General features: G+C 45.2%; 1 protein-coding gene across 1 annotated transcript in view; it reads right to left on the reverse strand.

The window, feature by feature from the left end:
* The window catches only part of LOC139537932 (relaxin receptor 2-like), a 145249-nt gene that overhangs the window by 118637 nt on the left and 113 nt on the right, over nt 1-26499 (reverse strand). The window contains exons 1-4 of the mRNA XM_071339832.1: nt 26471-26499; nt 23655-23738; nt 23205-23310; nt 17003-17074 (exon numbers count right to left, since the gene is read on the reverse strand). The exon at nt 26471-26499 is cut by the window's right edge and continues 113 nt beyond it. Of these exons, the coding sequence (XP_071195933.1) occupies nt 17003-17074; nt 23205-23310; nt 23655-23738; nt 26471-26499 (291 nt within the window). The remainder of the gene's footprint in view (nt 1-17002; nt 17075-23204; nt 23311-23654; nt 23739-26470) is intronic.

Genomic DNA, 26499 nt, shown 5'->3' on the forward strand with positions numbered 1-26499 from the left:
ATTACTGTCCCACCCTCTTAATCCGCTCCCCTGTACCAACCTTTCAATTACTGTCCCACCCTCTTAACCCGCTCCCCTCTACCAACCTTCAATTACTGTCCCAACCTCTTAACCCGCTCGCCTACCAACCTTTCAATTACTGTCCCAACCTCTTAACCCGCTCACCTACCAACCTTTCAATTACTGTCCCAACCTCTTAACCGCTCGCCTACCAACCTTCAATTACTGTCCCAACCTCTTAACCCGCTCGCCTACCAACCTTCAATTACTGTCCTAACCTCTTAACCGCTCCCCTCTACCAACCTTTCAATTACTGTCCTAACCTCTTAACCGCTCGCCTACCAACCTTCAATTACTGTCCCAACCTCTTAACCGCTCCCCTCTACCAACCTTTCAATTACTGTCCCAACCTCTTAACCCGCTCGCCTACCTCCAGCCTGATGATTAAGAACCGAATAAGTAGGAGGCACGCAATGTGCATTCCTATGTGTGTGTGTGTGTTTGTTTGTTTGTGTTTTCTCTGTGTGATTGATAGTAGCTATATTAAATAGTGAATCTCTCCCTGAGAGATGTCAGATAGTGTTATTACAGATCACTATATGACAGGTTAGTGTGGACATTTTAACACTGTCTGGTGTAAAAGCCTAATTTACATATTTCCCAGCATGCCTTCTTTTTTGTTTGTTGGGTAAATTGTTTTGCATTAACACCCATGACTGTATTTGTTATTGACAGAGAGAGACATGGTTGTTGAATTATTTCTTTTAGAAAGGCCTGTAGCTTTCACCAAGTGAGTTCCTAGGTGAATGTTATCATTTAAGTTAAACTCCATTACCTACACTGAATGTACGAAGTAATAACTCCTGCTCTTTCCATGACAGACTGTCCAGGTTAATCTAGGTGAAAGCTATGATCCCTTATTGATGTCACTTGTTAAATCAGCTTCAATGAAGGGGAGGAGATGGGTTTATAAACGTCTTCGGGATCGGTGTCCCTTCAACGTGACGGTTGACCTAACGTAGGATAATGCGATTAGCATGAAGTTGTAAGTGACAAGAGCATTTCCCAGGACATGGACATATCTGATGTTGGCAGAAAGCTTACATTCTTGTTAATCTAACTGCACTGTCCAATTTACAGTAGCTATTACAGCGTAAGAATACCATGCTATTGTTTGAGGAGAGTGCACAATTTTGAACATGAAAAGTTATTAATAAACAAATTAGGCACATTTGGGCAGTCTTGATACAACATTTTGAACAGACATGCAATGGTTCATTGGATCAGTCCAAAACGTTGCACATACACTGCTGCCATCTAGTGGCCACAATCTAAATTGCACCTGGGCTGGAATAATACATGATTGCCTTTCGCTTGCATTTCAAAGATGATGGTACAAAAAAAAAAAAAAAAAAAAGTTTTTTTTTCTTCTTTGTATTATCTTTTACCAGATCTATTGTGTTATATTCTACTACATTCCTTTCACATTTCCATAAACTTCAAAGTGTTTCCTTTCAAATGGTACCAAGAATATGCATATCCTTGCTTCAGGGCCTGAGATACAGGCAGTTAGATTGTCAGATGTTAGATGTCATTTTAGGTGAAATTTGGGAAAAAAGGGGTTAATCCTCTAGAGATTTTAAAGAAGGATTTTTAAGACTAGAAATATGGATTGAGTATGTGTACCATTCAGAGAGTGAATGGACAAGACAAAATATTTTTGTGTCTTTGAACAGGGTATGGTAGTATGTGCCAGGCGCACCGGTTTGTGTCAAGAACTGCAATGCTGCTGGGCTTTTTCATGGTCAACAGTTTCCTGTTTGTATCAAGAATGGCCCATCACTCAAAGAAGAATATCCAGCCAATTTGACACAACTGTGGGAAGCATTGGAGTCAACATGGACCCAGAATCCCTATGGAACGTATTTGACACCTTGTGGAGTCTATGCCCCGACGAATTGAGTCTGTTCTGAAGGCAAAAGTGAGGGGGGGGGGGGGGGGGTTCCTTACGTGTTCCTAATATTTAGTATACTCAGTGTATATCCGAAAGCCTTAATTATTGGCCACAACAGACCTTCAGGGGAAAACTAAGCAAATGTTTTCAACAAGTAATTAACTAAATTAGGGTTAATGAAAAGCGTTATAATATTAAATAATACAAATTGTATGACAGCTTGTTAACGTAGGATCTCACTTCAAGGCCACAGGACTGAAAATTAATGATTGCAACAACTAGATCTCTGTCACTAACTTACATAGTCATGGGTGGTACTGGTAACTCTAAAATTCACTCGAAAGGCATCCTGGGAAATATGCTAATAAGACTAAAAACTAGTATCATAACAGATATGTGCAATTTTTGGGATACGATTATGATCAGAGTATTTTGGGTAAATTATTCATAATTTTCATACGTACGCATTTTATGTCAGTCAGTTCACGTGTGAGGTTCTATGTCAGGGTTGTCGAACTCATTCTATAGAGGGCCTAGTGTCTACTGGGTTTGAGTTTTTTCCTTTCCATCAAGCCCTAGACAACCAGGTGAAGGGAGTTCCTTACTGAGACCTAGACAACCAGGTGAAGGGAGTTCCTTACCGAGACCTAGACAACCAGTTGAGTTCCTTACTGAGACCTAGACATCCAGGTGAGGAGAGTTCCTTACTGAGACCTAGACAACCAGGTGAGGAGAGTTCCTTACTGAGACCTAGACAATCAGGTGAAGGGAGTTCCTTACTGAGACCTAGACAACCAGGTGAGTTCCTTACTGAGCCCTAGACAACCAGGTGAGGAGAGTTCCTTACTGAGACCTAGACAACCAGGTGAGTTCCTTACTGAGACCTAGACAACCAGGTGAGTTCCTTACTGAGACCTAGACAACCAGGTGAGATCCTTACTGAGACCTAGACAACCAGGTGAGTTCCTTACTGAGACCTAGACAACCAGGTGAGATCCTTACTGAGACCTAGACAACCAGGTGAAGGGAGTTCCTTACTGAGACCTAGACAACCAGGTGAGGGGAGTTCCTTACTGAGACCTAGACAACCAGGTGAGTTCCTTACTGAGCCCTAGACAACCAGGGGAGGTGAGTTCCTTACTGAGACCTAGACAACCAGGTGAGGGGAGTTCCTTAGTGAGACCTAGACAACCAGGTGAAGGGAGTTCCTTACTGAGACCTAGACAACCAGGTGAAGGGAGTTCCTTACTGAGACCTAAACAACCAGGTGAAGGGAGTTCCTTACTGAGACCTAGACAACCAGGTGAAGGGAGTTCCTTACTGAGACCTAGACAACCAGGTGAGTTCCTTACTGAGCCCTAGACAACCAGGTGAGGAGAGTTCCTTACTGAGACCTAGACAACCAGGTGAGTTCCTTACTGAGACCTAGACAACCAGGTGAGTTCCTTACTGAGACCTAGACAACCAGGTGAGTTCCTTACTGAGACCTAGACAACCAGGTGAGATCCTTACTGAGACCTAGACAACCAGGTGAAGGGAGTTCCTTACTGAGACCTAGACAACCAGGTGAGTTCCTTACTGAGACCTAGACAACCAGGTGAGGGGAGTTCCTTACTGAGACCTAGACAACCAGGTGAAGGGAGTTCCTTACTGAGACCTAGACAACCAGGTGAAGGGAGTTCCTTACTGAGACCTAGACAACCAGGTGAAGGGAGTTCCTTACTGAGACCTAGACAACCAGGTGAAGGGAGTTCCTTACTGAGACCTAGACAACCAGGTGAGGGGAGTTGCTTACTGAAACCTAGACAACCAGGTGAAGGGAGTTCCTTACTGAGACCTAGACAACCAGGTGAAGGGAGTTCCTTACTGAGACCTAGACAACCAGGTGAGTTCCTTACTGAGCCCTAGACAACCAGGGGAGGTGAGTTCCTTACTGAGACCTAGACAACCAGGTGAGGGGAGTTCCTTAGTGAGACCTAGACAACCAGGTGAAGGGAGTTCCTTACTGAGACCTAGACAACCAGGTGAAGGGAGTTCCTTACTGAGACCTAAACAACCAGGTGAAGGGAGTTCCTTACTGAGACCTAGACAACCAGGTGAAGGGAGTTCCTTACTGAGACCTAGACAACCAGGTGAGTTCCTTACTGAGCCCTAGACAACCAGGTGAGGAGAGTTCCTTACTGAGACCTAGACAACCAGGTGAGTTCCTTACTGAGACCTAGACAACCAGGTGAGTTCCTTACTGAGACCTAGACAACCAGGTGAGTTCCTTACTGAGACCTAGACAACCAGGTGAGATCCTTACTGAGACCTAGACAACCAGGTGAAGGGAGTTCCTTACTGAGACCTAGACAACCAGGTGAGTTCCTTACTGAGACCTAGACAACCAGGTGAGGGGAGTTCCTTACTGAGACCTAGACAACCAGGTGAAGGGAGTTCCTTACTGAGACCTAGACAACCAGGTGAAGGGAGTTCCTTACTGAGACCTAGACAACCAGGTGAAGGGAGTTCCTTACTGAGACCTAGACAACCAGGTGAAGGGAGTTCCTTACTGAGACCTAGACAACCAGGTGAGGGGAGTTGCTTACTGAAACCTAGACAACCAGGTGAAGGGAGTTCCTTACTGAGACCTAGACAACCAGGTGAAGGGAGTTCCTTACTGAGACCTAGACAACCAGGTGAAGGGAGTTCCTTACTGAGACCTAGACAACCAGGTGAGGGGAGTTCCTTACTGAGCCCTAGACAACCAGGTGAAGGGAGTTCCTTACTGAGACCTAGACAACCAGGTGAAGGGAGTTCCTTACTGAGATCTAGACAACCAGGTGAAGGGAGTTCCTTACTGAGACCTAGACAACCAGGTGAAGGGAGTTCCTTACTGAGACCTAGACAACCAGGTGAAGGGAGTTCCTTACTGAGCCATAGACAACCAGGTGAGGGGAGTTCCTTACTGAGACCTAGACAACCAGGTGAAGGGAGTTCCTTACTGAGACCTAGACAACCAGGTGAAGGGAGTTCCTTACTGAGACCTAGACAACCAGGTGAAGGGAGTTCCTTACTGAGACCTAGACAACCAGGTGAAGGGAGTTCCTTACTGAGACCTAGACAACCAGGTGAAGGGAGTTCCTTACTGAGACCTAAACAACCAGGTGAGGGGAGTTCCTTACTGAGACCTAGACAACCAGGTGAAGGGAGTTCCTTACTGAGACCTAGACAACTAGGTGAAGGGAGTTCCTTACTGAGACCTAGACAACCAGGTGAAGGGAGTTCCTTACTGAGACCTAGACAACCAGGTGAAGGGAGTTCCTTACTGAGACCTAGACAACCAGGTGAGTTCCTTACTGAGACCTAGACAACCAGGTGAAGGGAGTTCCTTACTGAGACCTAAACAACCAGGTGAAGGGAGTTCCTTACTGAGACCTAGACAACCAGGTGAGGGGAGTTCCTTACTGAGCCCTAGACAACCAGGTGAAGGGAGTTCCTTACTGAGACCTAGACAACCAGGTGAGGGGAGTTCCTTACTGAGCCCTAGACAACCAGGTGAGGGGAGTTCCTTACTGAGACCTAGACAACCAGGTGAAGGGAGTTCCTTACTGAGACCTAGAAAACCAGGTGAAGGGAGTTCCTTACTGAGACCTAGACAACCAGGTGAAGGGAGTTCCTTACTGAGCCCTAGACAACCAGGTGAAGGGAGTTCCTTACTGAGCCCTAGACAACCAGGTGAAGGGAGTTCCTTACTGAGACCTAGACAACCAGGTGAGGGGAGTTCCTTACTGAGCCCTAGACAAAAATGTGAAGGGAGTTCCTTACTGAGACCTAGACAACCAGGTGAAGGGAGTTCCTTACTGAGACCTAGACAACCAGGTGAAGGGAGTTCCTTACTGAGACCTAGACAACCAGGTGAAGGGAGTTCCTTACTGAGACCCAGACAACCAGGTGAAGGGAGTTCCTTACTGAGACCTAGACAACCAGGTGAGGGGAGTTCCTTACTGAGCCCTAGACAACCAGGTGAGGGGAGTTCCTTACTGAGCCCTAGACAACCAGGTGAGGGGAGTTCCTTACTGAGCCCTAGACAACCAGGTGAGGGGAGTTCCTTACTGAGACCTAGACAACCAGGTGAAGGGAGTTCGTTACTGAGCCCTAGACAACCAGGTGAGGGGAGTTCCTTACTGAGACCTAGACAACCAGGTGAGGGGAGTTCCTTACTGAGACCTAGACAACCAGGTGAGGGGAGTTCCTTACTGAGACCTAGACAACCAGGTGAAGGGAGTTCCTTACTGAGACCTAGACAACCAGGTGAGGGGAGTTCCTTACTGAGACCTAGACAACCAGGTGAAGGGAGTTCCTTACTGAGACCTAGACAACCAGGTGAGGGGAGTTCCTTACTGAGACCTAGACAACCAGGTGAGGGGAGTTCCTTACTGAGACCTAGACAACCAGGTGAAGGGAGTTCCTTACTGAGACCTAGACAACCAGGTGAGTTCCTTACTGAGCCCTAGACAACCAGGTGAAGGGAGTTCCTTACTGAGACCTAGACAACCAGGTGAGTTCCTTACTGAGCCCTAGACAACCAGGTGAGTTCCTTACTGAGCCCTAGACAACCAAGTGAGTTCCTTACTGAGACCTAGACAACCAGGTGAGGGGAGTTCCTTACTGAGCCCTAGACAACCAGGTGAGGGGAGTTCCTTACTGAGCCCTAGACAACCAGGTGAGTTCCTTACTGAGACCTAGACAACCAGGTGAAGGGAGTTCTTTACTGAGACCTAGACAACCAGGTGAAGGGAGTTCCTTACTGAGACCTAGACAACCAGGTGAGGGGAGTTCCTTACTGAGCCCTAGACAACCAGGTGAGGGGAGTTCCTTACTGAGACCTAGACAACCAGGTGAGGGGAGTTCCTTACTGAGACCTAGACAACCAGGTGAGGTGAGTTCCTTACTGAGCCCTAGACAACCAGGTGAGTTCCTTACTAATTACTGACCTTAATCAATCAAGTACAAGGGAGGAGCGAAAACCCCGCAGACACTCGGCCCTCGGCGGTATGAGTTGGACACATGACCTACGTGGTCTAAATAACTCGACTGGCTGGTTGGCCTGTCTATAACGAGAAGGGCGGGCAAAATTTAGATCCTGCAGCTCGGATTGGATAGAGCGAAGCTGTACTTCTCCATCCACTCGATTCATAATTTCACCCAATAATTCTTCCTTGAATGTTTTGGATCTGATCATTTAGATTGTTGCTTCTTGCCACTATGATAAATAACATGGAGTTTATTAATCAACCTATCAATGTGCGTAATATCTAACAAGCGGGGAGAGGGTAGGGGAAAATGATGAAACGTTGATGCGCATTCTGACTGAATGAGAGCAAACTTGGCTGCCCCACTGCAAGTTGAGGACAGACACACCCACCCCTCCGACGCTGTTCCTAATCTGTTGCAATTGTTTTTGCAGTCAGAACTTGCTGAGAGGTATTTTGTCAATTTCATTTTTTTGGCATTCCTACTTATATCAACTGTCAACTTACACGTATGATTGCGAGTATGGCCATGTTGGCACACCAGTACTTAAAACCTTACAGCTGGGCTACTCAATTCCAGTTCTGGAGGGCCGGGAACATTTCTGGTTTGGGAAATTTAAACGGTTCTTCAAAGAACCATCCCATTCTTCAGAGACCCTAAAACAGGCCCCCTATGGCATCACTCTCAATAACCTTATTTGGGGTGTAGGAGCAAAATGTCTCTATTTTCAGCACTTAAGACCACTTCTACTCTGAGATGCTTTGTGGATATAGGTCCTGGGCAAAAGTAGTGCACTTTGACTATTTCTGGACCGGTTCAGACTGACCTTTCTGTGAACAGTGAAAATTCTGGTTGTCCTGCTTCACATGCCACTCTCTGGTGTTAACTCTCTGGTGTTAACTCTCTGGTGTTAACTCTCTGGTGTTAACTCTCTGGTGTTAACTCTCTGGTGTTAACTCTCTGCTGTTAACTCTCTGGTGTTAACTCTCTGGTGTTAACTCTCTGGTGTTAACTCTCTGGTGTTAACTCTCTGGTGTTAACTCTCTGGTGTTAACTCTCTGGTGTTAACTCTCTGGTGTTAACTCTCTGGTGTTAACTCTGGTGTTAACTCTGGTGTTAACTCTCTGGTGTTAACTCTGGTGTTAACTCTCTGGTGTTAACTCTCTGGTGTTAACTCTCTGGTGTTAACTCTCTGGTGTTAACTCTGGTGTTAACTCTCTGGTGTTAACTCTCTGGTGTTAACTCTCTGGTGTTAACTCTCTGGTGTTAACTCTCTGGTGTTAACTCTCTGGTGTTAACTCTGGTGTTAACTCTGGTGTTAACTCTCTGGTGTTAACTCTGGTGTTAACTCGCTGGTGTTAACTCTGGTGTTAACTCTCTGGTGTTAACTCTGGTGTTAACTCGCTGGTGTTAACTCTCTGGTGTTAACTCTCTGGTGTTAACTCTCTGCTGTTAACTCTCTGGTGTTAACTCTCTGCTGTTAACTCTCTGGTGTTAACTCTGGTGTTAACTCGCTGGTGTTAACTCTGGTGTTAACTCTCTGGTGTTAACTCTGGTGTTAACTCTCTGGTGTTAACTCTGGTGTTAACTCTCTGGTGTTAACTCTGGTGTTAACTCGCTGGTGTTAACTCTGGTGTTAACTCTGGTGTTAACTCTGGTGTTAACTCTCTGGTGTTAACTCTCTGCTGTTAACTCTCTGGTGTTAACTCTGGTGTTAACTCTCTGGTGTTAACTCTCTGGTGTTAACTCTCTGGTGTTAACTCTCTGCTGTTAACTCTCTGGTGTTAACTCTCTGGTGTTAACTCTCTGGTGTTAACTCTGGTGTTAACTCTCTGGTGTTAACTCTCTGGTGTTAACTCTCTGGTGTTAACTCTGGTGTTAACTCTCTGCTGTTAACTCTCTGGTGTTAACTCTCTGCTGTTAACTCTCTGGTGTTAACTCTCTGGTGTTAACTCTGGTGTTAACTCTCTGGTGTTAACTCTCTGGTGTTAACTCTGGTGTTAACTCTCTGGTGTTAACTCTCTGGTGTTAACTCTCTGGTGTTAACTCTCTGGTGTTAACTCTCTGGTGTTAACTCTGGTGTTAACTCGCTGGTGTTAACTCTCTGGTGTTAACTCTGGTGTTAACTCGCTGGTGTTAACTCTCTGGTGTTAACTCTCTGGTGTTAACTCTCTGCTGTTAACTCTCTGGTGTTAACTCTCTGGTGTTAACTCTCTGGTGTTAACTCTCTGCTGTTAACTCTCTGGTGTTAACTCTCTGCTGTTAACTCTCTGGTGTTAACTCTCTGGTGTTAACTCTCTGCTGTTAACTTGCTGGTGTTAACTCTCTGCTGTTAACTCTCTGCTGTTAACTCTCTGGTGTTAACTCTGGTGTTAACTCGCTGGTGTTAACTCTCTGGTGTTAACTCTCTGGTGTTAACTCTCTGCTGTTAACTCTCTGGTGTTAACTCTCTGGTGTTAACTCGCTGGTGTTAACTCGCTGGTGTTAACTCTCTGGTGTTAACTCTCTGGTGTTAACTCTCTGGTGTTAACTCTCTGGTGTTAACTCTGGTGTTAACTCGCTGGTGTTAACTCTCTGCTGTTAACTCTCTGGTGTTAACTCTCTGCTGTTAACTCTCTGGTGTTAACTCTCTGGTGTTAACTCTCTGCTGTTAACTCTCTGGTGTTAACTCTCTGCTGTTAACTCTCTGGTGTTAACTCTCTGGTGTTAACTCTCTGGTGTTAACTCTCTGCTGTTAACTCTCTGGTGTTAACTCTCTGCTGTTAACTCTCTGGTGTTAACTCTCTGCTGTTAACTCTCTGGTGTTAACTCTCTGGTGTTAACTCTCTGGTGTTAACTCTCTGCTGTTAACTTGCTGGTGTTAACTCTCTGCTGTTAACTCTCTGGTGTTAACTCGCTGCTGTTAACTCTCTGGTGTTAACTCTCTGGTGTTAACTCTCTGGTGTTAACTCTCTGCTGTTAACTTGCTGGTGTTAACTCTCTGCTGTTAACTCTCTGGTGTTAACTCGCTGGTGTTAACTCTCTGGTGTTAACTTCTCAGCTGAGATGCAGTATGTGAAATCTGACACCTTATTGCATAGGGAGTGACACATCACATTTTCTGGCCTATCAGAACCAAGGATTGATTTCCTGTGCCTGTGAACCTCGTAGCTCCTCTGACAATACGGGATATGAGAAAGAGAGAGAGAGAGTCTAGCGATTACAGCTAAAAAACAACAGTCTCATCTCACTGTGACGTTCCCAGATGGATTTACAGAGCTCTCAACATAAAAATCATTTGTAGAGTTTGAAACAACTTTCTCTTGGTCACAAGAGGGACGACGTCACTTTTAGCTTAAAGCTGACATTTTTACGAGTTAGCAGGCATTTGATTGACGACTCTGCCACGCTCAGAGGAACGCTGGGCAGAAAATAGTTCTGTCGTCAGTTAAATAAAATAAAAGGGTGCCAATTAAATTGACTATACAATATTTATTGTACAGTTATTAAAAAAAAGGTGTAAGTTGTTGCTATATTTAACTTGGCAAGTCAGTTAAGAACAAATTCTAATTTACAATGACGGCCTAGAACAGTGGGTTAATTAACTGCCTTGTTCAGGGGCAGAACGACAGATTTTTTACCGTCAGCTCGGGGATTCAATCTTGCAACCTTTCAGTTACTAGTCCAACGCTCTAACCACTAGGCTACCTGCTGCCCAATAGGGCTCTGGTCTAAAGTAGTGCACTATATAGGGAATAGGGTGCCATAGAGCTCTGGTCTAAAGTAGTGCACTATATAGGGAATAGGGTTCCATAGGGCTCTGATCTAAAGTAGTGCACTATATATAGGGAATAGGGTGCCATAGGGCTCTGGTCTAAAGTAGTGCACTATTAGGGAATAGGGTGCCATTTTGGACCCGGCCTTAAACAGAGGCAGCTGTATTTGAGGACCATTTTGCGCCTTATCCAAGGAATCCTCCAATCCTCATATAAGCCGGTTTTAAGGCCAGTTAAATGTAGATTTCCTTCTAAGTAGACATACGCCAAAGTAATGATTTATCCTGAGAGGGGCCAAAAACAATACCTAGTAATGCTTATACTGCCAGAAAAGGTTAAAATATGACCTTTCTGGTAATAAAATGAGTTATAAATCGCTGAGTTGTAGTCACTTCAGAGAATACAAGCTCAAGAATATAGTACAAATATGAAAAATCATTTAAAAATTAATCCTATTCAACAGAAGTGGACGAATAGGGCTTGAAATGATCGAAGTGCCTTTTTAAATAAAGGTTAAATATAAAAAACGGTACCCTATTCCCTATATAGTACACTACTTTAGATCAGAGCCCTATGGCACCCTATTCCCTATATAGTGCACTACTTTAGACCAGAACCCATAGAGCTCTGGTCAAAAGTAGTGCACTACATAGGGAAGAGCCTGCCATTGGAGATGTTCCCTAAAATCCTGAATATATTATGAGATAGATATCCCAAATTACACATTTGCTGTACAATATTGTATGAGTTTAGATGTGTAGTGGAACTGTTTTCAAAACCAAATTATCGGTCGCATATTTACATTCACTTCCACGTTCGTGTTTTATGCAAACAGTCCTGTAATTTTAATGCTTTCTCCAGACACTTTGATTCATTCAACCAATCAGTCCTCTCAACCAATCAGTCCTCTCAACCAATCAGTCCTCTCATACACAACCATTATTCCCCCAGGTTGTTGCTGTACATCAGATTGTACATTTTGCCAAATGACCTGGTGCACTATACCTTGCGTGAAAAACCTGTCCTGGTAGGTCCAGGTGGTAACTCAGTGTTTCTCAAACTCGGTTCTGGGGCCCCTTCTGGGTACACATTTAGGTTTTTTTGCGCCAGCACTACACAGCTGATTCAAATAATCTAAAGCTTGATGATGAGATGGTTAGTTGAATTAGCTGTTTAGTTCTAGGGCCAAAAACCCAAACTTGGGTTTGGGAAAACTCTGTGTTAACTTGTATTAGCTAATTCCTAGGAAACCTGGTTAACGACCAGGCAACCCTATTCCTGTAGTACTGCACAATTTTTTTCTTTGTCCAAACGAGGCACAACACCTGACCAATGGAGCTAATTGATCAGTTCAGTGATTGCCTTAATTCATTTACATTACATTTACATTTAAGTCATTTAGCAGACGCTCTTATCCAGAGCGACTTACAAATTGGTGCATTCACCTTATGACATCCAGTGGAACAACCACTTTACAATAGTGCATCTAAATCTTTTAAGGGGGGGGTCAGAAGGATTACTTTATCCTATCCTAGGTATTCCTTATTCAACACACCTGGTCTCCCAGATCGGTTAAATCATGAACATGAAGGGCCTGTGGTACTCCAGGAACCAGGGTTACCTGGTCTTCCAGATCGGTTAAGTCATGAACATGAAGGGCCTGTGGTACTCCAGGAACCAGGGTTACCTGGTCTCCCAGATCGGTTAAATCATGAACAGGAAGGGCCTGTGGTACTCCAGGAACCAGGGTTACCTGGTCTCCCAGATCGGTTAAATCATGAACAGGAAGGGCCTGTGGTACTCCAGGAACCAGGGTTACCTGGTCTCCCAGATCGGTTAAATCATGAACAGGAAGGGCCTGTGGTACTCCAGGAACCAGGGTTACCTGGTCTCCCAGATCGGTTAAATCATGAACATGAAGGGCCTGTGGTACTTCAGGAACCAGGGTTACCTGGTCTCCCAGATCGGTTAAATCATGAACATGATGGGCCTGTGGTACTCCAGGAACCAGGGTTACCTGGTCTCCCAGATCGGTTAAATCATGAACAGGAAGGGCCTGTGGTACTCCAGGAACCAGGGTTACCTGGTCTCCCAGATCGGTTAAATCATGAACATGAAGGGCCTGTGGTACTCCAGGAACCAGGGTTACCTGGTCTCCCAGATCGGTTAAATCATGAACATGAAGGGCCTGTGGAACTCCAGGAACCAGGGTTACCTGGTCTCCCAGATCGGTTAAATCATGAACATGAAGGGCCTGTGGTACTTCAGGAACCAGGGTTACCTGGTCTCCCAGATCGGTTAAGTCATGAACAGGAAGGGCCTGTGGTACTCCAGGAACCAGGGTTACCTGGTCTCCCAGATCGGTTAAATCATGAACATGAAGGGCCTGTGGTACTTCAGGAACCAGGGTTACCTGGTCTCCCAGATCGGTTAAATCATGAACATGAAGGGCCTGTGGTACTTCAGGAACCAGGGTTACCTGGTCTTCCAGATCGGTTAAATCATGAACATGAAGGGTAACGGTCATCGTTGCATGAAGAAGGATCGGACCAAAGTGCAGCGTGGTAAGTGTTCATGATATTTATTAAACACTGAACACTAGAACAAAATAACAAAGTGAGAAGCAAAACCGAAACAGTCCTGTCAGGTGCAGAAAAACACTAAACAGAAAATAACTACCCACAAAAACACAGGTGGGGAAATGCTACCTAAGTATGGTTCCCAATCAGAGACAACGACAGACAGCTGCCCCTGATTGAGAACCACACCCCGGCCAAAACAAAGAAATACAAAAACATAGAAAAATTAACATAGAATGCCCACCCAAATCACTCCCTGACCAAAGCAAAATAGAGACATAAAAAGCTCTCTAAGGTCAGGGCGTGACATGTGGTACTCCAGGAACCAGGGTTACCTGGTCTCCCAGATCGGTTAAATCATGAACAGGAAGGGCCTGTGGTACTTCAGGAACCAGGGTTACCTGGTCTCCCAGATCGGTTAAATCATGAACATGAAGGGCCTGTGGTACTCCAGGAACCAGGGTTACCTGGTCTCCCAGATCGGTTAAATCATGAACAGGAAGGGCCTGTGGTACTCCAGGAACCAGGGTTACCTGGTCTCCCAGATCGGTTAAATCATGAACATGAAGGGCCTGTGGTACTTCAGGAACCAGGGTTACCTGGTCTCCCAGATCGGTTAAATCATGAACATGAAGGGCCTGTGGTACTTCAGGAACCAGGGTTACCTGGTCTCCCAGATCGGTTAAATCATGAACAGGAAGGGCCTGTGGTACTCCAGGAACCAGGGTTACCTGGTCTCCCAGATTGGTTAAATCATGAACATGAAGGGCCTGTGGTACTCCAGGAACCAGGGTTACCTGGTCTCCCAGATCGGTTAAATCATGAACATGAAGGGCCTGTGGTACTCCAGGAACCAGGGTTACCTGGTCTCCCAGATCGGTTAAATCATGAACATGAAGGGCCTGTGGTACTCCAGGAACCAGGGTTACCTGGTCTCCCAGATCGGTTAAATCATGAACATGAAGGGCCTGTGGTACTCCAGGAACCAGGGTTACCTGGTCTCCCAGATCGGTTAAATCATGAACATGAAGGGCCTGTGGTACTCCAGGAACCAGGGTTACCTGGTCTCCCAGATCGGTTAAATCATGAACATGAAGGGCCTGTGGTACTCCAGGAACCAGGGTTACCTGGTCTCCCAGATCGGTTAAATCATGAACATGAAGGGCCTGTGGTACTCCAGGAACCAGGGTTACCTGGTTACACTGATACAGTGGGGAGAACAAGTATTTGATACACTGCCGATTTTGCAGGTTTTCCTACTTACAAAGCATGTAGAGGTCTGTAATTTTTATCATAGGTACACTTCAACTGTGAGAGACGGAATCTAAAACAAAAATCCAGAAAATCACATTGTATGATTTTTAAGTAATTAATTTGCATTTTATTGCATGACATAAGTATTTGATACATCAGAAAAGCAGAACTTAATATTTGGTACAGAAACCTTTGTTTGCAATTACAGAGATCATACGTTTCCTGTAGTTCTTGACTAGGTTTGCACACACTGCAGCAGGGATTTTGGCCCACTCCTCCCTACAGATCTTCTCCAGATCCTTCAGGTTTCGGGGCTGTCGCTGGGCAATACGGACTTTCAGCTCCCTCCAAAGATTTTCTATTGGGTTCAGGTCTGGAGACTGGCTAGGCCACTCCAGGACCTTGAGATGCTTCTTACGGAGCCACTCCTTAGTTGCCATGGCTGTGTGCTTCGTGTCGTTGTCATGCTGGAAGACCCAGCCACGACCCATCTTCAATGCTCTTACTGAGGGAAGGAGGTTGTTGGCCAAGATCTCGCGATACATGGCCCCATCCATCCTCCCCTCAATACGGTGCAGTCGTCCTGTCCCCTTTGCAGAAAAGCATCCCCAAAGAATGATGTTTCCACCTCCATGCTTCACGGTTGGGATGGTGTTCTTGGGGTTGTACTCATACTTCTTCTTCCTCCAAACACGGCGAGTGGAGTTAGACCAAAAAGCTCTATTTTTGTCTCATCAGACCACATGACCTTCTCCCATTCCTCCTCTGGATCATCCAGATGGTCATTGGCAAACTTCAGACAGGCCTGGACATGCACTGGCTTAAGCAGGGGGACCTTGCGTGCGCTGCAGGATTTTAATCCATGACGGCGTAGTGTGTTACTAATGGTTTTCTTTGAGACTGTGGTCCCAGCTCTCTTCAGGTCATTGACCAGGTCCTGCCGTGTAGTTCTGGGCTGATCCCTCACCTTCCTCATGATCATTGATGCCCCACGAGGTGAAATCTTGCATGGAGCCCCAGACCGAGGGTGATTGACCGTCATCTTGAACTTCTTCCATTTTCTAATAATTGCGCCAACAGTTGTTTCCTTCTCACCAAGCTGCTTGCCTATTGTCCTGTAGCCCATCCCAGCCTTGTGCAGGTCTACAATTTTATCCCTGATGTCCTTACACAGCTCTCTGGTCTTGGCCATTGTGGAGAGGTTGGAATCTGTTTGATTGTGTGTGGACAGGTGTCTTTTATACAGGTAACGAGTTCAAACAGGTGCAGTTAATACAGGTAATGAGTGGAGAACAGGAGGGCTTCTTAAAGAAAAACTAACAGGTCTGTGAGAGCCGGAATTCTTACTGGTTGGTAGGTGATCAAATACTTATGTCATGCAATAAAATGCAAATTAATTATTTAAAAATCATACAATGTGATTTTCTGGATTTTTGTTTTAGATTCCGTCTCTCACAGTTGAAGTGTACCTATGATAAAAATTACAGACCTCTACATGCTTTGTAAGTAGGAAAACCTGCAAAATCGGCAGTGTATCAAATACTTGTTCTCCCCACTGTATATCTGCTATTTCCCCTGTGAACATCGAATGAGAATAATGATGAACGTGATGGTCCTCCTCGGGCTGTGTCTATGAAATCCATTAAAACAAGCTGTTTGACCACGTATCCAGAGCGTTTTCTAGTGTTCTCTATGTTTCGTAAGAATCACTAGTACAACAACTAGAATCTAGGCCGGGATTCAATACCGACCAAGGCTGCCTGGTTACCCTTATATATCTGGACTAGACTTTATCTCAGTAGGATAACAGTCTCAAACCCAGACATGTTTCTAACTATGATAGCCTTTCTAACAGGATGACTAGTCAACTTTATCTCAGTAGGATAACAGTCTCAAACCCAGACATGTTTCTAACTATGATAGCCTTTCTAACAGGATGACTAGTCAACTTTATCTCAGTAGGATAACAGTCTCAAACCCAGACATGTTTCTAACTATGATAGCCTTTCTAACAGGATGACTAGTCAACTTTGATACATGAACTCAATAATTTTCACGCAAATGGACAACAAAAGTATAACTGACTTGACAATAAATCCAGTCCAGTCCAGTCCAATCCAGTCCAGTCCAGTTGTGTCCAGTCAAATCCAGTCCAGTCCAGTTGTGTCCAGTCAAATCCAGTCCAGTCAAATCCAGTCCAGTCCAGTTGTGTCCAGTCAAATCCAGTCCAGTCCAGTCGTGTCCAGTCAAATCCAGTCCAGTCAAATCCAGTCCAGTCCAGTCGTGTCCAGTCAAATCCAGTCCAGTCAAATCCAGTCCATTCCAGTTGTGTCCAGTCAAATCCAGTCCAGTCAAATCCAGTCCAGTCCAGTTGTGTCCAGTCAAATCCAGTCCAGTCCAGTTGTGTCCAGTCAAATCCAGTCTAGTCCAGTTTTAGTACTCACAGTCTCTGCAGGTGTGTGTATTTGGAGAAGATGTTGTCAGACAAGCTCTTTATCTTGTTACTCTTCAGAGACCTGCAACAGGAACCAGACAACACCGTACCGTTACTATGGTTACACAGAACACCACACACACACACACACACACACACACACACACACACACACACGATGTGAGTTAGACAGCATGTTATTTATAATCCATAAAACATACTGTACCAGTCAAAGTTTGGACAAACCTACTCATTAAAGGCTTTTTCTTTATTTTTACTATTTTCTACATTGTAGAATAATAGTGAAGACATCAAAACTATGAAATAACACATATGGAATCATGTAGTAACCAAACAAATATTTTATATTTGAGATTCTTCATAGTAGCCACCCTTGATGACAGCTTTACACACTCTTTACATTCTCTCAACCAGCTTCATGAAGTAGTCACCTGGAATGTATTTCAGTTAACAGGTGTACCTTGTTAAATATGAATTTGTGGAATTTCTTTCCTTCTTAATGCGTTTGAGCCAAACAGTTGTGTTATGACATGGTAGGGGTGGTATACAGAAGATAGCCCTATTTGGTAAAAGACCAAGTCCATACAATGGTAAGAACAGATCAAATAAGCAAACAGAAATGACAGTCCATCATTACTTTAAGACATGAAGGTCAGTCATTCCGGAAAATTTCAAGAACATTGAAGTTTCTTCAAGTGCAGTTGCAAAAACCATCAAGCGCCACGATGAAACTGGCTCTCATGAGGACCGCCACAGGAAAGGAAGACCCAGAGTTACCTCTGCTGCACAGGATAAATTCATTAGAGTTAACTGCACCTCAGATTGCAGCCCAAATAAATGCTTCACAGAGTTCAAGTAACAGACACATCTCAACATCAACTGTTCAGAGGAGACTTTGTGAATCAGGCCTTCATGGTCGAATTGCTGCAAGGAAACCACTACTAAAGGACACCAATAAGAAAAAGAGACTTGCTTGGGCAAAGAAACACAAGCAATGGACATTAGACCGGTGGAAATCTGTCCTTTGGTCTGATGAGACCAAATGTGAGATTTTTGGTTCCAACAGCCGTGTCCTTGTAAGACGCAGAGTAGGTGAACGGATGATCTCCGCATGTGTGGTTCCCACCGTGAAGCATGGAGGAGGAGGTGTGATGGTGCTTTGCTGGTGACACTGTCAGTGAATTATTTACAATTCAAGGCACACTTAACCAGCATGGCTACCACAGCATTCTGCAGCGATACGCCATCCCATCTGGTTTGCTCTTAGTGGGACTATCATTTGTTTTTCAGTAGGACAATGACCCAACACACCTCCAGGCTGTGTAAGGGCTATTTGACCAAGAAGGAGAATGAAGGAGTGCTGCATCAGATGACCTGGACTCCACAATCACCCGACCTCAAACCAATTGAGATGGTTGGACCACAGAGTGAAGGAAAAGCAGCCAACAAGTGCTCAGGATATGTGGGAACTCCTTCAAGACTGTTGGAAAAGCATTCCTCATTAAGCTGGTTGAGAGAATGCCAAGAGTGTGTAAAGCTGTCATCAAGGCGGTGGCTACTTTGAAGAATCTCAAATATAAAATATATTTTGATTTGTTTAACACTTTTCTGGTTACTACATGATTCCATATGTGTTTTTTCATAGTTTTGATATCTTCACTATTCTACAATGTACAAAATTTTTAAAAAAAATACTAATAAACTTGAGTAGGTGAGTAGGTGTTCAAGCTTTTGAATGGTACTGTAAGTCCTCCAGGCCCTGGGTAACTCTAGTCCTCCAGGCCCTGGGTAACTCTAGTCCTTCAGGCCCTGGGTAACTCTAGTCCTCCAGGCCCTGGGTAACTCTAGTCCTCCAGGCCCTGGGTAACTCTAGTCCTTCAGGCCCTGGGTAACTCTAGTCCTCCAGGCCCTGGGTAACTCTAGTCCTCCAGGCCCTGGGTAACTCTAGTCCTCCAGGCCCTGGGTAACTCTAGTTCTCCAGGCCCTGGGTAACTCTAGTCCTCCAGGCCCTGGGTAACTCTAGTCCTCCAGGCCCTGGGTAACTCTAGTCCTCCAGGCCCTGGGTAACTCTAGTCCTCCAGGCCCTGGGTAACTCTAGTCCTCCAGGCCCTGGGTAACTCTAGTCCTCCAGGCCCTGGGTAACTCTAGTCCTCCAGGCCCTGGGTATCTCTCGCCAGCAGCGTACCACCCTGCATCCCACTGCTGGCTTGCTTCTGCAGCTTAGCAGGGTTGGTCCTGGTCGGTCCCTGGATGGGAGACCAGATGCTGCTGGAGTGGTGTTGGAGGGCCTGTAGGAGGTCTTATAAGATATCCCAATGCCCGGGGGCAGTGATTGGGGACATTTCCCTATGTAGGGTGCTGTCTTTCAGATGGGACGTTAAATGGGTGTCCTGACTCCCTGGGGTCACTAAAGATCCCATGCCACTTATCGTAAGAGTAGGGGTGTTAACGCCGGTGTCCTGGCTAAATTTACAATCTGGCCCTCATATGGTCACCTAATCATACCCAGCTTACAATTGGCTCATTCCTCCTCTCCCCTTTAACAATTCACCAGGTCATTACTGTAATTGAGAATGTGTTCTCAGTCAACTTACTGGGTAAAATACAAAAAAAACTCCAGGCCCTGGATAACTCTAGTCCCCTGGGCAACGCTGTCTACAGTCTTTCATCTCCACTCCATTTTATTTATCGATTTATGAGATGGATTGTGTCCCTTTAGAACCAATCAATGGCTTTGCATTATACTTGTGATTTCGATTTCATTCTCTCTTGGAAAGTTAAAGAAACTGAATTTAGCAGACACCACTGACCAGTTTCACGGATACATAATCGACAAATGATTGATTATAATGTAGCCTGTAAGGGACTAAAAAGCATTTTCGGGATCAAACCAAACACATCTCTAGGTCTCCGGGACTGTAACGAAACCTCGCCACCACAAACACAGACACAAATCCGGTACATACACAAGCAAAGGCCACATGGTTGTAAAAGCATACACACACACTCTTAAAACTTCTGGGTTAGGTCGACCCTGCTGCTGGGTTGTTAGGTTGACCCTGCTGCTGGGTTGTTAGGTTGACCCTGCTGCTGGGTTGTTAGGTTGACCCTGCTGCTGGGTTGTTAGGTTGACCCTGCTGCTGGGTTGTTAGGTTGACCCTGCTGCTGGGTTGTTAGGTTGACCCTGCTGCTGGGTTGTTAGGTTGACCCTGCTGCTGGGTTGTTAGGTTGACCCTGCTGCTGGGTGGTTTGGTTGACCCTGCTGCTGGGTTGTTAGGTTGACCCTGCTGCTGGGTTGTTAGGTTGACCCTGCTACTGGGTTGTTAGGTTGACCCTGCTGCTGGGTGGTTTGGTTGACCCTGCTGCTGGGTTGTTAGGTTAACCCTGCTGCTGGGTTGTTAGGTTGACCCTGCTGCTGGGTTGTTAGGTTGACCCTGCTGCTGGGTGGTTAGGTTGACCCTGCTGCTGGGTTGTTTGGTTGACCCTGCTGCTGGGTTGTTTGGTTGACCCTGCTGCTGGGTTGTTAGGTTGACCCTGCTGCTGGGTTGTTTGGTTGACCCTGCTGCTGGGTTGTTAGGTTGACCCTGCTGCTGGGTTGTTTGGTTGACCCTGCAGCTGGGTTGTTAGGTTGACCCTGCTGCTGGGTTGTTAGGTTGACCCTGCTGCTGGGTTGTTTGGTTGACCCTGCTGCTGGGTTGTTAGGTTGACCCTGCTGCTGGGTTGTTAGGTTGACCCTGCTGCTGGGTTGTTTGGTTGACCCTGCTGCTGGGTTGTTAGGTTGACCCTGCTGATGGGTTGTTAGGTTGACCCTGCTGATGGGTTGTTTGGTTGAGCCTGCTGCTGGGTTGTTAGGTTGACCCTGCTGCTGGGTTGTTTGGTTGACCCTGCTGCTGGGTTGTTAGGTTGACCCTGCTGCTGGGTTGTTAGGTTGACCCTGCTGCTGGGTTGTTAGGTCGACTCTGCTGCTGGGTTGTTTGGTTGACCCTGCTGCTGGGTTGTTTGGTTGACCCTGCTGCTGGGTTGTTAGGTTGACCCTGCTGCTGGGTTGTTAGGTCGACTCTGCTGCTGGGTTGTTAGGTTGACCCTGCTGCTGGGTTGTTAGGTTGACCCTGCTGCTGGGTTGTTTGGTTGACCCTGCTGCTGGGTTGTTTGGTTGACCCTGCTGCTGGGTTGTTAGGTTGACCCTGCTGCTGGGTTGTTAGGTTGACCCTGCTGCTGGGTTGTTTGGTTGACCCTGCTGCTGGGTTGTTAGGTTGACCCTGCTGCTGGGTTGTTTGGTCGACCCTGCTGCTGGGTTGTTAGGTTGACCCTGCTGCTGGGTTGTTAGGTTGACCCTGCTGCTGGGTTGTTTGGTTGACCCTGCTGCTGGGTTGTTCGGTTGACCCTGCTGCTGGGTTGTTTGGTTGACCCTGCTGCTGGGTTGTTTGGTTGACCCTGCTGCTGGGTTGTTAGGTTGACCCTGCTGCTGGGTGGTTTGGTTGACCCTGCTGCTGGGTTGTTAGGTTGATCCTGCTGCTGGGTTGTTAGGTTGACCCTGCTACTGGGTTGTTAGGTTGACCCTGCTGCTGGGTTGTTTGGTTGACCCTGCTGCTGGGTTGTTAGGTTGATCCTGCTGCTGGGTTGTTAGGTTGACCCTGCTACTGGGTTGTTTGGTTGACCCTGCTGCTGGGTGGTTTGGTTGACCCTGCTGCTGGGTTGTTTGGTTGACCCTGCTGCTGGGTTGTTAGGTTGACCCTGCTGCTGGGTGGTTTGGTTGACCCTGCTGCTGGGTTGTTAGGTTGATCCTGCTGCTGGGTTGTTAGGTTGACCCTGCTACTGGGTTGTTAGGTTGACCCTGCTGCTGGGTTGTTTGGTTGACCCTGCTGCTGGGTTGTTAGGTTGATCCTGCTGCTGGGTGGTTTGGTTGACCCTGCTGCTGGGTTTTTAGGTTGACCCTGCTGCTGGGTTGCAGGCATTGGGTCACTTAGTTGGGTTGTTTTCTTTAAAAACTGCTGTGTTATTGATGCTGTGTTATTGATGCTGGGTTATTGATGCTGGTTTATTAATGCTGGGGTACTGAGATAATGACCCATCAGTTCAGATCAGAAGACTGGAGGCGTAGTTTAGCAGGAGTCTGGCTTTTTCAGATAGTTATTTTTTAACCACCCGTGAGAATAAATGTAATTCCCGTTCATGTGTTCTGTTGTATAGTTATCACATGTTAAGGTGAAGGCACATTCACATTTTTAAAGCTTCAATAATGCTTACTGAGGTGTATGAGTTCCCTAAAAGCCTATGTAAATCCTATTGTTGTCACGTCCTGATCTGTTTCACTTGTGCTTGTCTCCACCCCCCTCCAGGTATCGCCCATCTTCCCCATTATCCCCTGTGTATTTATACCTGTATTTTCTGTCTGTCTGATGCCAGTTCATCTCATTTGTTCAAGCCTACCAGCGTTTGATCTCAGCTCCTGTTTTTCCCAAGTCTCAATTTTTCTCGTCCTCCTGGTTTTTGACCTTTGCCTGTCCTGACCCTGTACCCGCCCGCCTGACCACTGCCTGACCCTGACCCTGACCCCTGACCCTGCTGGCCGTCCGGTACCTTTGCTCCACCTCTGGATGATCGACCCCTGCCTGCCTTGACCTGTTGTTTGCCTGCCCCTGTGGTTATAATAAATATTGTTACTTCACACAGTCTGCACTTGGGCCTTACCTTGATTCCTGATAATTGCTGGGATTCAATAAGGCTGTATATGTTATTGTAATATGTAATAAATAATATTAATAGTATAGAAGAATATGTAAAATAGAATTTTTTGTGGGGAAACATTTTATCCTGCACTATGTAAACATGATGAACAAGAATGGAATTTACTCTCACGGGTGGCCAATTAGCTCTGTCTGAAAGCCACGCCCCTAATAAGCCATACCTCCAGAAAATAGATTAAGGTATATATTCAAAAAGACCCAGCTGCTAGGTCAACCCAGCATGAGAGTAAAAAAATATCCAACTGATGGTTAAATTAACCTATGTTTGGGCAATCCCAACAACCCGACATGTTGGGCTATTCACGCAACCCAACTGGCTGGGTAAAAATTACCCAGCGGGTGGTATGTCCATTACTTACCCAGCGTTGGGTTACCAAATAACCCAAATTGGACAAACACACACCACAGACAAACACACACACACACACCGAGAGAGGTACTTACAGCCAGGTGACATTGGTGGAGACTTGAGGAACGTCATGTAGGTTGACTTCTACACACTCCAGTTCTGTCTTGATACAGTCACAATGCTCTGGGTACTGCTGCAAGACTACACACACACACAGTTAATACAGCACTACACACACACACACACACACACACACACACACACACACACACACACACACACACACACACACACACTGATGCACAAACTGACACACAAACACACACACTGACACACAAACACACAAACTGACACACAGAAACACAAACTGACACACAAACACACAAACTAACACACAAACACAGACTGACACAAGCACAAACACACACACTGACACACAAACACACAAACTAACACACAAACTAACACACAAACACACAAACTAACAAACAAACACACACATGTTTTACACAAACACAAACACTGACACAAGCATACACACTGACAGCAGACTTCTGGTGGTGGTAGGCCCTGTGGGTCGACCTTTCTGACGGTTCGATCAAAGATGTCCGCCCATCCGCTGTTGTCCCCTACAGACACAAGGTAATATTATAGTCATAGTTGGAGCTAGCGTTACACATTGACAGTGTCCGGATTAGTGCTGTGGCGGTCACGAAATTTCATCAGCGATTGTCAAGCAAATCACTGTCGCTCTCACGGTAATTAACCGTTAATTAACTTAAACACATTTAACATCTTCTGGCTTCCGCACAAGCAGACCTTTGGAACATCCACGTAATATATTTAACCTTTATTTAATTTAATATAATATATTTAACCTTTATTTAACTAGTCAGTTAAGAACAAATTCTTATTTTCAATGATGGCCTACAGGGGGGCAGAATGACAGATTTGTACCTTGTCAGCTCAGGGATTCGATTTTGCAACCTTTCGGTTACTAGTCCAACTCTCTAACCACTAGGCTACCTGCCGCCCCATAGCCTACACCTTCACAATAAATCCATTATTTATTTTATTTTAGACAGGTCTAAAGAAGCAACATATGAAGAAAATGTAGTCTATTTCAGAAGAAAATAATAGCATACTCTGAGTTGTCCTTATGTTAGGTCCTGATCTGGCTATACCATATTGCTGTGGGCTACACTAATTCATTTATCAGACAAGATTTGGCATTATTTTATAGTATGAAGAATACAATTGAACAAACCTGAATTTAAAAAACGATTTGAGAAAGTGAGCACATGCGTCTGTTCTGTGTTGAGAGGTTAACAAAGAAATATGTATTCCTATATGCTTATTTTTAGATTTGTTCTACAAACTAATATGTTTAGATTTAATACATTGTAAGGCTGCATGATGAGACTCTAATGATGATTTGAAAAAAGTCACTAGAAAGGCATGAGCTCTGCTTTGTTTTTTTTGCGCAGGCTGTACACACTTCATCATTCTCTCATTCACAATATGACAAGCACTTGATAATTGCCTCGAATTTCACGACGAGATCCCCTTTGTGTGGCCGTAATGCACCCTAAGAAAATCCAATGCCTTTTACGGCCAGTGGCCGTTCTTCCCTTCTCCCTGAGGGCGTGTTGCGCTCCATCATGTGACCGGGTCTTTCTCACAGGCTACAAGTGAAGACCCAACACATCGGAGACGCAACTGCGCGTGTCCTTATCCAATTCCGAGGTGCATATTGAAGATATTGGAAGTACTGTCCACATTTACCAACAAGATGAGTAGCTCTAATGAACAGCCAAATAACTAGTATGTCAATCTACTATCCCCCATAGTGCAACAGTCGACCTGTTCTATTCTGTGCGAGAAATAAATATTCCCAACAGTCTGGGACAGTTATTATGGGATGCGATAGATCCCAAACTAATACAACCACTTACATTAAAAACAACTGAGGCTGAAGCAACAGATCAGAACGTTTAGCTTAAAATGTTGATCAACTATCAGGCTATTTCTTCACATTATAAGCTCAGTGATGTGCGCATGGCAGTAGGCTATAAGAGTGAATGTTCCATTAGCAGGAAAACACCATTATCAAAAGTGGACCGCAAATGCAATTATGCAGGTAATGCTTTTATAATAAAGGTGCATTTTGTTATGGTGAAAATGATCTTCCCCCAAACTTGAAACTCACACCCTGCTTATGTATGCCAGTTAGGCTCTACACCCCATGTAGAGCGAATTAGTGTGCTTAATTTTAAGAAGTTATTTGGCCACTTTAGTTGTGATGCAAACCTTATAGGTCTATGGACTAGGATACATGAGGTGTGCAAGTATGATTCAAAAAGGATACATGAGGTGTGCGAGTTTCAAAAAGTCGCAAAAAAATGCAGGACACTTTCCCCCGTGGTTTATTTTCATGGTAGGCTATACTCCTGTTGTAAAGAGAAACAATGTACTTAACATTTAGAAAGTTGAAAAATAAATATAGTAGGCCTAGCCTATAGAAAGCTTATCCTCCTATTTTTAGTAGAGGCCATCACTCTGTTTTCTCGCACAATTGCAGAGCCTATAGAAAATGTTGCGCAACCTGAACTCGTGGGCTCCCATGAAGTGTTTGATCAGATTTTCCATTACATTTTGAGATTAGATTAGAGGGACAATAGAGTGCTGAGTACCAGGCAGTTAGCAACGCTTGGTAGACTAATAATGACCATCAGCAGCATCAGAGCACGGAGAAGCCTGATTATCCTGCCTTCATGACTCGTGACTGAAGGTGTGGCGGTAACCTCAACAGACCTAGTCCGGATACACATACTTGCGTCCTAAATAGTAGACTAAGCAAAATGTTTTCGTTTTATAGTATGTGAAATGTAACAACATGTAGTAGGATACTTCTGCTTTTCATCCAGAATATTCTGCACGCGTTAAAGTCACCTTTCCAGATACCTGGAAGTCTATTGCCCGCTGACAAACAAAACCCATGGTTTGGTACCGTCTACATCAGGGTTGGTCTGGAGATCTACCAGTCCAGACCTAACACGGCTGATTCCGTTAGTTAAAGAGCAACTAAATCAAAATAAACAACTTCTATGGTTCAAATGAAACATGAAATTAAATGAGTCAGAAACATTTATTCTAGTGTCAAATGAAATACAAAGTATAAATAATAAATAGGATAATTTTGGTCATTAAGTCTCGTCCAAAACGGACATTTTGCGAAGGGTACGTAACACACACACACACACACACACACACACACACACACACACACACACACACACACACACACACACACACACACACACACACACACACACACACACACTCTGTCTCCCTCTCTCACCACAGTTTTCCTCGTCCGCTCCATTGGGG

The sequence above is a fragment of the Salvelinus alpinus genome, chromosome 13, assembly GCF_045679555.1.
Source record: "Salvelinus alpinus chromosome 13, SLU_Salpinus.1, whole genome shotgun sequence".
Lineage (NCBI taxonomy): Eukaryota > Metazoa > Chordata > Actinopteri > Salmoniformes > Salmonidae > Salvelinus > Salvelinus alpinus.